Raw genomic sequence first — 16,324 nt, 5'->3', positions numbered from 1 at the left:
TCCTCACCCTGTCCGCCTTATGTAGCCTTCCACGAACCCCGTGCAGCGGACAGGCGTAGGAATTCAGGGACGCAGTGCGCGGATCGCTCTTCGCTGATGCGGCAGCGGGGAAACAGAGGAACCGAGGGACTACTTTTTCTAGACTCATCACTTTCCCCAGGCTCCGGTTTCTCCCTCCTCCCCTCCCCCCCACTTTTTTTTTTTTTTTTTTTTTTTTTTTTAACATTTTGCCACATCATGCGACTCGGGGCGAACTACGTCATTTCCGTAGGCGCTGTAGGACCCACCCACGCACTTCCAGGTGCACGTGATGCGGGTAGGGAAGGGTCGGTTGACGGCTGCCAGAGTGGAGGGCGAGAGTTAGGGACTGGCCGCTGCTCCTGGGGTTGAGGTGGCCGTTGAGCCCCCTGCCGGCGTGGCGGCCGGGGCGTGAGGACACCGAGTGCTTGAGGAGAAGGCCGCGGCGTGGGCGCCGCGGTGACTAAGGGAAAACGGCCCCGCCGCAGCGCTCTTCGGGCGGCTGGCTGCGGCGCGCCTCCCCCGCCCGGTTTCACGCAGTGGGTGGTTGCTGACACCTCAGGGAGGGGGATCGTGCTGAGCTGCAAGCCTCCCTGCCCTGACGCACGCCCTTCTGACGCCAGGAGAGCCGGATGGCTCTCGAGTTCCTCAGATAAACCATCTCAAAGGACAGTGAAGGCCATGTGAGAAGTGTCTCCTGCTGGCCCTGGAGAGAGCTTCCGCGGACATTTTGGTGGACTTAGACCAGCCTAATGTAGAGATCAGTTTGGCCTTTGAGAGTTGGGAGTGTTCGGCAACCTGAAAATCTTTAAAGGTTTAGATCAAAGGATGGCTGGTGAAAGAAACCTCGAGGGCTTTCTTGGAGCGGAGGGATTGACTGTTGGTCATACACGTTAGTAGGATCATTGCCTGTAGTAGCAAAGTGGGCAGTGTAAGCTCTTCAAAACCGGAGCACCTTGCCTGACTACAGCACTAAGGTATCTGCAGCATTCATTAGCGATTAATAGCCGCCCCAGAGCTCTTGCTAAAGTGTAAGGTGTAATGTTTCACAATAGCACCAGTAAGGATGATTTAGAGAATTCAATTCTACATATTTCATCTTAATTCCCCTGAAAGTTCTTGAGAAAGTTATTTTCAATGCCCCTTTCACCTAAAGAACATAAGACACCACTGGGTATACAATAATTTTGTGTAAGCGGTTTTGCTTACAGAAATCTGCTTAGTCATTTTAGTTGCTTTTAGTGTTTCTCCAAATACTGCCTTTCATACCTGGGCTGAGAGAACCAGGCAAGTGAGAAGGCAGTCAAAACCCCCGTTGTGAAGAAGAGCCTTGCCACCATATTTAGGATGCTTTGTGTTTGTATAATTTCACTTAAACATTTGAATGCTCTCTCCTGCAACGTTTGAAATGATTGTTTTAATATGAGTCTAAAGGCTTTAAGTCTTTTTTTAGAAGTGGACAAATTCTAAATTAAAATTCAAAGGGAGCTATTGTTTTACTGCAGAAATGTCAGTAGCTTAATCAAATGGCATTTTCAATCTCAGAATTTGGGGTGTAAGAGCAGATCACCACAGTTTAATTTATTGACAAGTGCCTTATACTTTCGTACACACTCTGCAGTTGTAAGGACATTTCAAATCCCCAGAGCAGTTGATTTTACTTCCTTGGTGTGGAATACCTAACCAAAAAGTGCACTGAGACTGCTTTGTCATCACACATAGAAATTTCAAGAATGAGTTGTTTTCAGAAATCATTAAGAAGAAAAGTAGATGGTGATATCCCAAATCATTTTGCTTATTAATAGGACTGTTGTCTTGCCTGCCAGAGTCTCCTCTCAGCCTAAGTATGAAAGACAGTATTGGAGAAAAACACTAAAAGCAACTAAAATGACTAAGCAGATTTCACTCAGCAAAGGCACCATAAACAGTTAATGCACTTTTTTTTTCCAAGCGAAAAATGGTCTAAATGATAATGCTACCCAATGCATTGTGCTCACGTGTAATCCTTACACTAGAGGCTTCTGAGACAGGAAGATCTAGAATTTAAGAGAGCCCCACCACATAGCAGGACCTTGTTCCCCCAAACTAAAACAGCCTCCAAACTGGCATGCCCCTTAAAGATCAGTAATTTGTTGTAATAAAAGATATTTATTATGAGATCATACTATCTAAATTTCCAACAGTACAGAGACAGGGGAAAGGATAGTTCCCTGGTTTAGAAACCCCAAAGGCGGGGTTGGGGATTTAGCCCGGGGGGGGGGCGCTTGCCTAGAAAGGGAAAGGCCCTGGGTTCGGCCCCCAGCACCAAAAAAAAAAAAAAAAAAAAAAAAAAAAAAAAAAAAAGAAACCCCAAAGGCTGAGGCACTAAGATTTCTAAGCTGTACCTTAAAGGCATGGTTTTAGGCCCTACCTTAAAATAAATAACCTGATAAGCCCTAAAGCAAACCCTGTCGTCCAGAGTAAGTAACTCTTTTACCAGAACAGACTGCTGCAATGGATGAGTCATCGCCCTGGCTTTTAGTTTCCCATGTTTTAGTAAAGAGGCCATGTTACTAAATGGTCAAGGTCTGAATTTGAAGCTATTTTTACAGAGTTATCAACAGCAGGCCCTTATATAGTAAGTGCCTCAACAAAAACATTGCTTTGTATTTTATTTTGAGGAATTGTAGTTTCTCAAAACCTACACAAGAAAACGGTATTGTTCACCAGTTCTGTATTTTATGCCAAGAACTCTGAGGTCTAAGTGTGTATAACCATTCTGGAAGGCTAGATGTGCTGGTACATACCTGTAATCCTGGCACTTGACACTTGGGAGGCCAGTATAGAGAGGAGAGTCAGGAATTCAGGGCTCTTTTCCTATATTGACCAGACTGAGCTCCATGAGACCCTGCCTCAAAACAAAAACCTTGATAGCCACGCATGATGGCTTACTCCTGTAGTCTCTGCACTTCCATGGCTGAGATGGATGGGAATTCAAGGACAGCCTACACTATTGAGAAAATGTCTGTTCCCTTACCCCCAACCCCAAAGCCAACCCTTTGTGTAGGATCCCTCCATAGTTGTTCATTTTAAGGCAATCCCAAAGCCTTTTAAAAACAGCTTGAGCTCATTGCAATGTAAAAGTCACAGAGGAAAGACATTCATCAGACAGAGAGTAAGTGGGAAGCAGAACTCTAATGCCTTGTACCAAATATAATTCAGATTTTAGAAACCATAAGAGACACTTTGGAATTATACAGATAAAATAACTGGTTTTGCCACTGAAACAGCACCTTTGAAATATCTCAGCCCCTTAGAGGTACTGGTAAGAATCAAAGCAGTAGTAGACTGGGTTTTTATCTTTTCATGCAAGATAAAAAGAGAACCATAGTACTTGCCATTGAGAAAGTGAATGTTCCCTGGGTCTCAGGATTGGTCAACAGAGTACCCACTGTGTTTCAGTTCAGTATGAGCAGACTGTAGGCAAAGTTCCTCAACAGGTATGAAGAGTGGACAGAAAACATTTGCAAAGCAATATGGCCTTTCTATTTTAGTATGAAATGAACCTGAGTTTATAACCGTCTTTCACTGCCAAGCTTTTCTTGAACACCCTATAAACAAGCTTTATAATTTATCAGGGATGGCAATAAGATCTGTGGTGGTGAGTATTCACCTTAATAGTACCACATATATTCCAAATGAAAGGCTAAGACTAATCTTGTGGGAACCAACCTTGACTCTGGTCACATTAAATAGATTCCTCCAGTTTCTAACAGATTCTGGCAGAAGGAAGGAAGGAGCTTGGAACATTCCCTTAAGAGGTCATTTCAGGCAGTGGTGGGTCATACCTTTAATTCAGAACTTGGAAGGCTAAGTCAAGAGGAAGATCAGCCTTGAGTTTGAAGCCAGCCTAGACTACACAATAGGTTCCAGATCAGCCTGGATTACAGAATAAGACCCCTGTTCTTAAAACAGCTCACCCCAAAAAGTCATCTTAAAACATCGGTTTAAATATAGTAGATTCGACTGCTGGAGAGATGGCTCAGCGGTTAAGAGCACTGACTGCTCTTCCAGAGGTCCTGAGTTCAATTCCCAGCAACCACATGGTGGCTCACAACCATCTGTAATGGGATCTGATGTCTTCCTCTGGGGTGCCTGAAGACAATGACTGTGCTCATATACATAAATATAATCTTTAGATACAGTAGATTCATGATGGATCTGATGATCAGTGAGTGATAATCATCCTTTCCCCCAGTAACAGGTCACAAAAGCTTGAGAGCTTCTGCTTAATGAAAAGGCAATGAGAGTAAGACGTGGGGATGATTTGTTACATGGCTTTCCCTCCCACATTTCTTAAATCTGTGTATGCACACACGTGTACATGGAGGCCAGAAGGAAACCTCAGATGATCCTTAGGAACTGTCCACCTCATTTTGCACAGGATTATAAGCACATACCTCCGTGTGCAGGTTTAAAAAAAAAAATCTTTTAAAACTAATGAGTGAGGATCAAACTCAGTTTCCATGCTTACATACCAAGCATTTTACCTTCTAAGTAATCTTCCTAGCTCCTTCACCCAGTTCTATATATGTAGAACTGTCTTTTTCTTGTTCTAGTGTTATTACTGTCTCCAGGTCAAAGCAAAGTTATGACCCACAAACGTTCCTTCAGCAATCAGTTTTGACACACTCAAACAGTTCTCAGTAACAAGTGTATATGCCTTGTAGTAAACTTTCTCTACTTAAGGGAAGACTAGTTAAGGATTGAAACTTAGTAAAGTTTCTTTTAAATCAGTAATAAAGTTTTAAGCAATTATAACCTAGTTTATGCCTTTAAATATTTTTCAGCATCTGTAAAGTCAAATAACACAGATGTTAAATTCTTTTTGAAAGGCTTTAAAAAAAAAAACAAAACTAATATGGTAGGGGCTTCCGGTTAAGAATCGTCTCAGAGGATCAGAGTTCAGTTTCCAGAACCCGAATTGGGCAGCTCATAATCACCTGGAACTCCAGCTTCAGGGATCCAACACTCTCTGCACATAAACATAATTTTTAAAGTTCAGAAAATTGGTACAGGAAAGCAATTCTGAATCTTAAAAGGTCTTATGGTCACCACTGTGAAGTTTTTTTTTTTTTTTCTTTTTTCTTTTTTTCGGAGCTGGGGACCAAACCCAGGGCCTTGCGCTTGCTAGGCAAGCGCTCTACCACTGAGCTAAATCCTCAACCCCCACTGTGAAGTTTTATATAATACTCTAATAAACATTGTCACCTCATCTCTATATGTACCAATCCTGGAGCACAAGAAAAAGAAAACTTGGGAGCATCATCTATTAGGCAAGTGCTCTACCACAGACCCACATTCCCACACTTGGGAGGCAGAGACAGGAGAATTAATGTGACTTAAGAGGCTAGCCTGGTCTAAATAGCAAGTTCCAGGATATCTACAAATGCACAGCAAGGTGTTTTTAAAAAATAAGACAAGGGCTGGAGAGATGGCTCAGTGGTTAAGAGCACTGGCTGTTCTTCCAGAGGTCCTGAGTTCAATTCCCAGCAAACACATGGTGGCTCACAGCCATCTGCAATGGGATCCGATGCCCTCTTCTGGTGTGTCTGAAGACAGCTTCAGTGTACTCATACAAATAAAATAATTTAAATAAATTATCCTGTCAAAACTCATGGTGGCACACTCCTTTGATCCCAGCACCTGGGAGGCAGAGGCTGGCAAAACTCTGAGAGTTTGAGGCCAGCCTGGTCTACAAGCAAGTTCCAGGATAGCCAGGGCTACACAGGGGGACAAAAAAACTTGTGAAAATGTTATATACCTGATGATTGGCTTTTCCTGGTTGCTCATGTTCTAAGTAATTAACTTTTACATTGTCCAATAATACAACTATAAAGCTTCTATTCCTTCTGTGATACTGCAATGATTTTTAAAAATTCATGATATAAGCTATAATACTTTAAATGAGAAATACATAACGCATAGGCTTATGCATTTGGATATGTGGTCCCTAGTTGGTGGGGCCGTTTGGGAAAGCTTAGGAGGCACATTCTTTCTGGAAGAAGCATTATCACTTGGGGCAGGCATTGAGAGCATATAGCTTAACCCCAATTCTGGTTCATTTTGCTTCAGACTTGCTATTCAAAGTTTGATTTCGTGGCTTCATGCTGCTGCCATGCCTGCCACTGTTATGCCTCTGAAACTATAAGTCATAATAAACTCTGCCTTTTTAAAATTGCGTTGGGTCATGCTGTTTTATCACAGTTAACAAATATAGAAACCTACCTTAAACTTAATGATGACATTTTTTTTTCTGAGTCAGCCCTGTTAATACCAAGAGCCGGGCTGGAGAGGTGGCTTACTGGTTAAAAGCACCAGTTGCTCTTCCAGAGGTCCTGAGTTCAAATCCCAGCAACCACATGATGGCTCACAACCATCTGTAATAAGATCTGATGCCCTCTTCTGGTGTGTCTGAAAACAGCTCATATAAAATACAATACTCATATATAATAAATACATCTTAAAAAAATAATAATACCAAGAGTCATGAAAGGTTCTCTTTTAGGTCCACTAGCCACACAAATATAAAGCTTTAAATAAAAACTAATCTGACAAAAACAGCTCTTATAAAGTCTTTGTAATTTTAATTAATTAATTCAGCCTCTAGATGAGCCTCATTATTAAGGGAAGATTAAAAATATGTATTATTTCTGCAAAGGGAATTAACTGAAGGAGCACACTGGCACACAATGGTGGACGGTAAGTACTACCTGCCTCAAAGGAAAATCTCAGCAGACTTCAAAAGTTTTCTGTTAGAAGGGCATTCAGGCTGGGGATATGAGCTCAGTTGGTAGAGTACTTACCAAGCACACATGAAGCCTTAGCTTCAATATCCAGCACCACATAAAAACAGCGTAGTAGTAAAATATGGAGAGTGCAGGCAGAATCAGGAATTCCAGGTCACCTTCAGCTACATAATGAACTTGAGTCTGAGAGACCCTGAAATGAGTGGTACTCAAACTATTAGTTGACATGTTGTTTACCCCAGATGCATGCTGAAAACTGTAAAACCTCTTTTAAAGCCCCTCTTAGTACATTCAAAGTCTTTCCCAGTGCTTAACTCTGGTTCCTTTTCTGTAATTTTTGTTTCATTTAAATCCTATTATTTGATAACCCAGCTTAAAACTCATTTACCTTCTCTCACTTATAGAACAGTAAACAAGTAATAAGGATTATTTTGAAAATCTATAGGAGACTGAAGGTTGCAATTTAAATTTGGTAGGGCCAGGGGGCTTAGTGGCTGCTGGTGCCTGCTCCCAAGCCTGATGACCTGAGTCCCATCTCTGGTAACCACACACTGGAAGGGGAGAACCGAATCCCACTAGGAGTCCTTCTGATCTCCACATGCATTCTGTAGCACACACATGCTACACACAAACACTAGCACAGGGGATGAAAACTGAAATCTCATTAAGATCTTTTCTTGCAAAAAGAAACAGCATTTAATTAAGGTTCATTCTTACTTTTTAATGAGATGACTAATTTGGCAATTTGAAGACAACTTTCCATTCTTTCCAGAGCAGACCCCTCTAAAACCACTATGTTAATTCTCAACCTCCGTTCACCTTCATGCCTTAACTAGATCATGCATTTCCGTAATAATCCTCTTAATGGAAATTGAGAGGGGTTAGGGATTTAGCTCAGTGGTAGAGCTCTTGCCTAGCAAGCGAAAAGCCCTGGGTTCGGTCCCCAGCTCCGGAAAAAGAAAAAAAAAAAGGAAATTGAGAGGATTTTATTAATATTCTCACCACAATTATGTCAAAGCTGTAATGTCATTCCTTTCTAATTACTCTATATGTTCCATAGTTCCCAATCCACAGGTTTCCATGATCTGTGATTTTAGGCTTTTCAGATCATTACTTTCCTACATATATAACAAATGTTAGTCACCCTTCTCAAATACCCCAAAGGTTTTTGGGTTTTATTTGAAGGGTGCAGGATCTGTGTAAACCTGTGTGGCCTGCAACAACTATATATAAACCAGGCCACCCTCAAACACAGATCTGCCTCTGCCTGCCTCTGCCTGCCTCTGCCTGCCTCTGCCTGCCTCTGCCTGCCTCTGCCTGCCTCTGCCTGCCTCTGCCTGCCTCTGCCTGCCTCTGCCTGCCTCTGCCTGCCCAGTGCTGGTATTAAAGGCAGGGTCACATGTGTAGAGATGTGTCTGTTTGCTTGGATATGTGCATGTGATGCAGAACCATGAAGGCCAAGAAAAGGCAATGGATTCTAAGAGCTGAGTTCTGCTTCTCTAGAACAGCAAGTCCGCTTAACCCCTAAGGCATCTCTCAAGCCCAAAGACTTTAATTACATGTATATGAGTGTATATTTAAGTACATGTTGTTCCTAGAACTCCCACGTTTATTGGAAATTCCTTCTTCAAAGAATGTTTTTCCTTATGATACCAACAGATAAATATGCAGAATAAGAATTTAAAAGTACCTGGAATTAGAGCTATAACTCAGTTGGTAAAATAACTGCATGTATGAGGCCCTGGGTTCAGTCCCCAGCACCACATAAAAACAGGTCTGTTTTTGTCTGTAATCCCAGCATTTTGGAAAACGGAAATTTTTAGGCCAGTCCAGCCTATAAACAAGACAGTGTTTCAAAATAAACAAGCAAAATTACACCCATAAAGCTGACTTAGGTTAAGAATCAACAGTTTACATAGATCCTTGTTTTGTGATGTGATATTTTGATAATCCTAAAGTATCTTCCCTTCAAATGACTTTTTAAATTGGAAATGCTTATCACTATATGTGTGTAGGCATGATGTGTTTGTGTGGCCTTGTGTGCCATGCACAAAGACGGAGGTCAGAGGACAGCATCTTGGCATTGGTTGTCTCTTTCGGTTACATGGGTTCAGGGAATCAATCTCAGGCTCTACTAGGCTTGTATATCAAGTGCCTTTACCTGAACAGCCATCTTTCCAGCCCCAAAATACTTTGGAATTATAAAAGAAGTATGTTGAAGAAATTTTCCTTTAAAACCATCTAAAAAAGATTAGTATCACTAATGAGGACAAATACGTATACGTTCAGCTGTGATAACCTAGGAAAGATTCTAGTAGCTTATGTAATATTCAAGTAAAAATTGTCTAATTGTGGGGCTGGGTAGACTGATGTGCAATCATGAGGACCTGGGTTCAGATCCTCAGCGCACTTGTACCTGTAATCCCTGCACTGGGAGGTACAGACAGGATGATTCCTGGAGCCTGCTGGCCAGCCATTCTAGCCAGTTGATAAGCACTCTAGGTTCAGTGAGATACACTGTCTCAAAACAATGGGGTGAAAAGTATCTGATGGTAACACCTGATGCCTACCCCTGGCCTACTCATGAGCTGGTGAGCATGCAAATACGGTCTGAGAAAAGAGAGAATGCCAAACTAATACCATATAAAATAACTACTCAGGACAGCCAGGGCTAGAGAGGAACTCTGGCTCAAAACAAACAAACAAACAAACAAACAACAACAAAATATTAGGCATAGTCCTCCCTTAAGAACCTTTCCTGGGAATTCCTCTATAATCTACTTTCATTCTGCTTAAAAAAGTAAAAGAGATTACTGGAACAAGTGATGAAATTCGAATTTGGACAAAAATGTAGAATATAGTGGTTAATATCTTATGATCTAAAAGAGCTTTCAGGATCTGGAGAGATGGCTCAGCAGGTAAAAGCACTAGCTGTTCTTTCTGAGGACCTTGGTTTGATTGACACCTGCACTTGCATGGCTGGAACTGTAAATCCAGGTCGGGGGATCCAGTGCCTGCTTCTGGTCTCCAGCAGTGCCAGGTACACATGTGATACACAGACATACATGCAGACAAATTCACACCCATACATATAAGATAAAAATAAATCTAAACAAAAAAATTATAAAACAGCTTTCATTTGAAGAATCCACCCACATCTTTATTTCTAAGGATAAAACACACTGATAAAATACACCTGAAAAGAAAAACTAGAAGGCCTAAATGATTTTTTAAAAACAGATTCACAATACTGCAAACATTAAAAAAAATTATCACTACTTACCTTCAAGGAAAAGCAAGATTTGGGCTATCACCAATTTTTCAGAAAGGCTCCAAGTGTCTAACTACTGAACTTAAAAAACGTTTTAGATAATAAAGGATATAATTACCTAACAAAAGAAATTAGGCTTAATTTTTATACTAAAGATGTAAAACCCTGCCAAGTAGAGTGGCACAAGTACTTGAGAGGCAGAGAAAAACAGGAGGATAATCCTGAATTTGAGGTCAGCCTGTACATTACTATACAGTAATGCCAGGCCAACTAGGGCTACATAAAAAGAAATAAAAGCAAAAACTGAAAACAAAATCCACATACTGTCTATAGAGTTTTAATGACACTAATAGCTTTATTTAACAAACACTGAGTGACTACTATGTGCAAAGCACTATGCTAGGTGCCATGAATGGTACAAAGGTGAAAAAGACATAGACCCTGCCCACAAGGAGCGTATAATCTAATGAGAAAGACAAACATATACACACATAACCACAATACAAGGCAGTAAACAAGAGTAGGCAAGTGCTGAGTGTGGCCTGAGTATAATATTAGCCTCAAGGTTTTCATTTCAAACATTAGTGAAGTGTTGGCTGCTTTGAAAATCTCATCCCAGGATTAACATAATAGGTGTTTAAATGGTCCTGCCCAAGCAGCTACAGTCAATAGAGTAGGCCAGGTGGAGGGGCTGCTTGAAATCGCTGTCACACCTACATACATGAGCTGACACACAAGTATGTAGGAACAGTTAAAAAGAACTTTGTGTGTGAATGTGTGTGTATGTATGTATGTGTATGATACATATGATACACACACAAACACACACACGCGCGCACACATATGTATTTATATACACACACATCTGTCCTTTGGTTAATGGCTATAGCTACTGTTTTAAACAATATACTTTTATATAAAAAGGAATTTGTATAATCCCCAAAAAATCAATTTAAGGATTAGGATTAATTTAAGAAAGAGTCCTGCCATAGGCAATTTTATTTACTAATTGAGTCTTTAAATATCTATAAAGCTCTGGAGCAATTAAACTGTTAGACATCTAAGTATTGCTGAGTAAAAACCTCTTGTGTACGTTCAGCCTTCTGAAGGAAATGCTCACATACCTGATACAACACTATTCTAATAGCAATAAGAAGGCCTTAAAGAGATTTAAGGAAAATAATCTTTAATGCTTCAATGCAAATGGAATACACGCTGATTAAATACAATTCAGTGTTCTTTGAAAATATCTCGTGACACTGTTTGATACCAGTTAAGGCCAGCAAAACAGAAGTGAGGAAAATATTGTATCATCTTTCATTGGTTTCATGTACTATGACTATGCAACCCAATCTTTTCTTTCAAAATGTCATTTGTTAGTATTGACGAGACGTGATTTATTTGCTTTCGGCTCACAGGCTATGAGCAGCTGCTGACCACTTCCTTTTGATAGTACTGTCTGAAATAACTGGCAAAACAGAAGCACATTTCCTGGCTGCTTTCCTGCTTCCTGAATTGGACAATCCACTGCTTAGCCTGTTTCCTTTAATGTGTCACTGTGGTCCTGGATTCTCTGTTGCTTTCTCTCAAGGAAACGAGCCCGCGCATCTGATATGGATTTGTCATCATTTCTTCTTTGCATTTTCTTTAAAACTTCTTTTGATATTCCATCTGAAAATAGTATAAATATACCTTATTTTCAATGTTAAGAAAAAGGACTGCGGAGATGGTTCAGCAGCATGCACTTGTATAGCAAGATCAGAGATGGAGACAGGAAAATAACTCGGCGCTCCAGAGCCACTAGCCCGGAGTACACAGTGGCAACCAGAGACCATGACTCAAGCAAGCACCAGTAACTGAGGATGTCTTCTGACCTTCCCATGTGCATGGTCACACAGGAGTACACATACCATATACATACAAATATTTTTTTTATTACAGAAAAAAAGATCAACAAGGAAATTAAATGTTGTCTAACCAGAAATCTGGTTGAAAAAGCACACAGGTGGGGATGCTGAGCTCAGTGGTACAATGCACCCTTCACATGAACAAGGCCCTAGGACAACCAGTACAGTAACAAAAGGACATGAGTCAGCAGGTAAAGGCACTTGCTGCTGATCCTGACAACCTAAATTTGATCGTGAGGACCTATGTGAAAGGAGAAAGCTAACTCCCATAGATCATCCTCTGCCTGAACTTATATACACAAATAAAAATAGATGTAATTGAAGAATAATAATAAAAAGGTTCATGAATGCTAACCAGTCAGAAAAAAACTGAAATTCAAGCATATAGGACAGTGTTTTAACGTTGCAATAAAACACCTAGTAATTACCATATTTGAAAACCTTTTGATGAGCCAGGCATGGTGGGTCATGCACTTGGTGGCAGCACTTGGGAGTCAGCTGTAGGTAGATCTCAGTGAGTTCAAGGCCAGCTGGGTCTACATAGCAACTGTCCAGTCAGCAAAAGTTACATGGTGAAACTTTGTCTCAACAAAAACCCTTCTGTGACTCCTTGGGCAATACTTTCTACCATCTATTTCCCAGGGAAATAATAAATAAATATAATACGAATCATCATTCTGTCTTAAAAGTCTTTTGGTGTATATAAGCTAATTATGTTTTATTCATTATTACAACTTTTTATACATCTTCCATCTATAGCCCTAACGATTCAGAAAATCTGCTGGAAAAATGAAAGTTCTGAAGCAGTAAGTCACAAAATTTGATAAAACAAAAATAAGTAAAACTGGGAAAAAGGAAAACAAAAATGGAGCCAGGCAGTGGTGGTGTACACCTTTAATCCCAGCACCTAGAAGTCAAACATCTTTGACTTCAAGTCCAGCCTGGTCTAGAACAGCCAGGGGTACACAGAGAAACACTGTCCAAAGTGGGGAAAAAAACCCACTGGGAAAACGACAGCTTCATAGGTAAGAGAATACCTATAATCCCAGTATTGAGGATGGTGGGCAGAAGGATCGCCAGACCTTTTGAAGCCACTCTGGTCTACAACATAAAACCCTTCTTAGAAAAACAGAGTAGAACTGTGATTCACTCACCCTTTAGCTGTTTCACATTTTCCTTATTTGTCCATTTTCTTCTTGCATCGTCTCTCATTTCACGTCTAGCCACACTGCTCAGATCATGTGCATTAAGTTCATGCAACTTGGGTAGTAAGTCTCTCACCCATTCATAACGGATTGGACACACAATTCTTGCATAGACTTTGGTGGTAACTAATACTTCATGAAAAATTATCCATTCAAGTTTCGTTTCCTGTTCATGAAGCTATATAAAAATTTAAGAATAATTACTAGTAATAATCAGCCCCATTCTAAATAAGAGCAAGAAAATAAGGACAGCCAAGGACTACATACAGAGAGCCTGTCTCCAAAATAACAAAAAATAACCTGAAACTCTCTGAATTCCTATTTTCTTCCATAAAACAGAAGTCATAAGCTAACCGATACCTTTAAGCTCTACATATATAGAAATTTCAGAGTGAAAACTAGAAGATGCTGGTATGTTAGTATTCTACTCTTATAAATGCCTACCTGTCGGGCTGGAGAGATGGCTCAGTGGTTAAGAGCACCGACTGCTCTTCCAAAGGTCCTGAGTTCAGATCCCAGCAACCACATGGTGGCTTACAACCATCTGTAATGAGATCTGATGCCCTCTTCTGGTGTGTCTGAACAGCTACAGTGTACTTATATATAATAAATGAATAAATATTAAAAAAAAAAATAAATGCCTACCTGTCATTAAAAATAAGATACATTAGAGCTGCCAAGATGGCTCAACTGACCAGAGTTCAGGGCCCAGAACCCAGTAGTGGAAGGGAAAAACTGACTCCTACAAGTTACTCTCTTGGCCTTCACAAGTGTATGCCTCTCCACACGCCCACAAAACCTTTTATTTAAAGAGTACTTTTTAAGGGCTGAGAATGTAAAGTGCAAGAGAAAACAAAACAAAAAACAAAACCACGAAAGAGTTAGTTACAAGGCGAAGGTTTAAGTCTGTAATCTCACCACTTGGGAGGCAGAGGAAAGGGAAGCTTGAGTACAGCCTCAGCAACAGAGACCCTCGCTCAAACCAACCAACCAACCAACCAAATACACAAGAACTTACTGCTGAGGAAGGATGAATATGAACTGGACTTCCACGCCCATCCATTGTACAAAATGTTCTGCCAACAGATCTATAAACAGAAAAAAAACAAATGCTAAAGATCAAAATAGTAAAGCAATAAGGCAACTGCTTTTTTTTTTTTTTTTTTTTTTTTTGACTAAAATGAGCAGTGGTTTACCTAGGAAAGAAGAATCACTTTAAGTAACAATGTCACAAGAACTGATTTAAATACTTATCATCCTCAATTTCTATTTCTCCTAATGAGTATCTATCCATATGGTAAAAACATCTCTTTTCATCACAATTCTAAAGAAAGAAAATTGTTATAAGAGATTAACTGGTGGGTTTACACTTCATACATTTAAAAATATATATTAATGTGGGTGGTGGGGCATGGTGCATGCATGCCTTGTCATATGTGGAAACCACAGACAACTTTGGAGTCAATTCTCTTTCTACCTTTATTTCAGTTCCACGGTTCAACCTGAGATCATCAGGTTTTCAGGCAAGCATTTTTACCCTAAGTCATTTTACCAACCCAATAATAATATATATTTTTTTAAAGATTTATTTATTTTATATATGATACACTGTAGCTGTCTTCAGACACACCAGAAGAGGGCATCAGATCTCATTACAGATGGTTGTGAGCCACCATGTGGTCGCTGGGATTTGCACTCAGGAACTCTGGAAGAGCAGTCAATGTTTTTAACCACTGAGCCATCTCTCCAGCCCCCAATAATTATATTTTTATGCTAGTGTATCTTTTTTTTTTTTTTTTTTTATTAACTTGAGTATTTCTTATATACATTTCGAGTGTTATTCCCTTTCCCGGTTTCCAGGCAAACATCCCCCTAATCCCTCCCCCTCCCCTTCTTTATGGGTGTTCCCCTTCCCACCCTCCCCCCATTGCCGCCCTCCCCCCAACAATCTAGTTCACTGGGGGTTCAGTCTTAGCAGGACCCAGGGCTTCCCCTTCCACTGGTGCTCTTACTAGGATTTTCATTGCTACCTATGAGGTTGGAGCCCAGGGTCAGTCCATGTATAGTCTTTAGGTAGTGGCTTAGTCCCTGGAAGCTCTGGTTGCTTGGCATTGTTGTACATATGGGGTCTCAAGCCCCTTCATGCTCTTCCAGTTCTTTCTCTGATTCCTTCAACGGGAGTCTTATTCTCAGTTCAGTGGTTTGCTGCTGGCATTCGCCTCTGTATTTGCTGTATTCTGGCTGTGTCTCTCAGGAGCGATCTACATCCGGCCCTGTCGACCTGCACTTCTTTTGCTTCATCCATCTTGTCTAATTGGATGGCTGTATATGTATGGGCCACATGTGGGGGCAGGCTCTGAATGGGTGTTCCTTCTGTGTCTGTTTTAATCTTTTGCCTCCCTTCCCTGCCAAGGGTATTCTTGTTCCCCTTTTAAAGAAGGAGTGACCATCCGTCTTGAGTTTCATTTGTTCTAGGCATCTAGGGTAATTCAAGCATTTGGGCTAATAGCCACTTATCAATGAGTGCATACCATGTGTGTTTTTCTGTGATTGGGTTACCTCACTCAGGATGATATTTTCCAGTTCCAACCATTTGCCTACAAATTTCATAAAGTCATTGTTTTTTTTTTTTGTTTTTTTTTTTTTTTCCGGAGCTGAGGACCGAACCCAGGGCCTTGCGCTTCCTAGGCAAGCGCTCTACCACTGAGCTAAATCCCCAACCCCAAAGTCATTGTTTTTGATAGCTGAGTAATATTCCATTGTGTAGATGTACCACATTTTCTGTATCCATTCCTCTGTTGAAGGGCATCTGGGGGGGTTGGGGATTTAGCTCAGCGGTAGAGCGCTTGCCTAGCGAGCACAAGGCCCTGGGTTCGGTCCCCAGCTCCGGAAAAAAAGAAAAAAAAAAAAGAAGGGCATCTGGGTTCTTTCTAGCTTCTGGCTATTTTAAATAAGGCTGCTATGAACATAGTGGAGCATGTGTCTTTTTTATATGTTGGGGCATCTTTTGGGTATATGCCCAAGAGAGGTATAGCTGGGTCCTCTATGCTAGTGTATCTTAAGCATAAGAGATGCTAGCACATCTCACATTTCTTGGATTGTTTTGTATGTGTGCATAGGCATGCAAATAGGAAG

The 16,324-nt window shown here is 40.7% G+C and overlaps 1 protein-coding gene across 1 annotated transcript in view; it reads right to left on the bottom strand.

Moving 5' to 3' along the window:
• Positions 1 to 10,398: 10,398 nt before the first annotated feature.
• Positions 10,399 to 16,324, bottom strand: part of Dhx40 (DEAH-box helicase 40) — a 39,341-nt gene continuing 33,415 nt past the window's right edge. Inside the window, exons 16-18 of the mRNA XM_032912358.1 lie at positions 14,208 to 14,277; positions 13,139 to 13,367; positions 10,399 to 11,748 (exon numbers count right to left, since the gene is read on the bottom strand). Of these exons, the coding sequence (XP_032768249.1) occupies positions 11,609 to 11,748; positions 13,139 to 13,367; positions 14,208 to 14,277 (439 nt within the window). The 3' untranslated portion in view covers positions 10,399 to 11,608. The remainder of the gene's footprint in view (positions 11,749 to 13,138; positions 13,368 to 14,207; positions 14,278 to 16,324) is intronic.

This window comes from Rattus rattus, chromosome 9 (assembly GCF_011064425.1).
Source record: "Rattus rattus isolate New Zealand chromosome 9, Rrattus_CSIRO_v1, whole genome shotgun sequence".
Lineage (NCBI taxonomy): Eukaryota > Metazoa > Chordata > Mammalia > Rodentia > Muridae > Rattus > Rattus rattus.
This window is presented reverse-complemented; position numbering and strand designations above follow the sequence as displayed.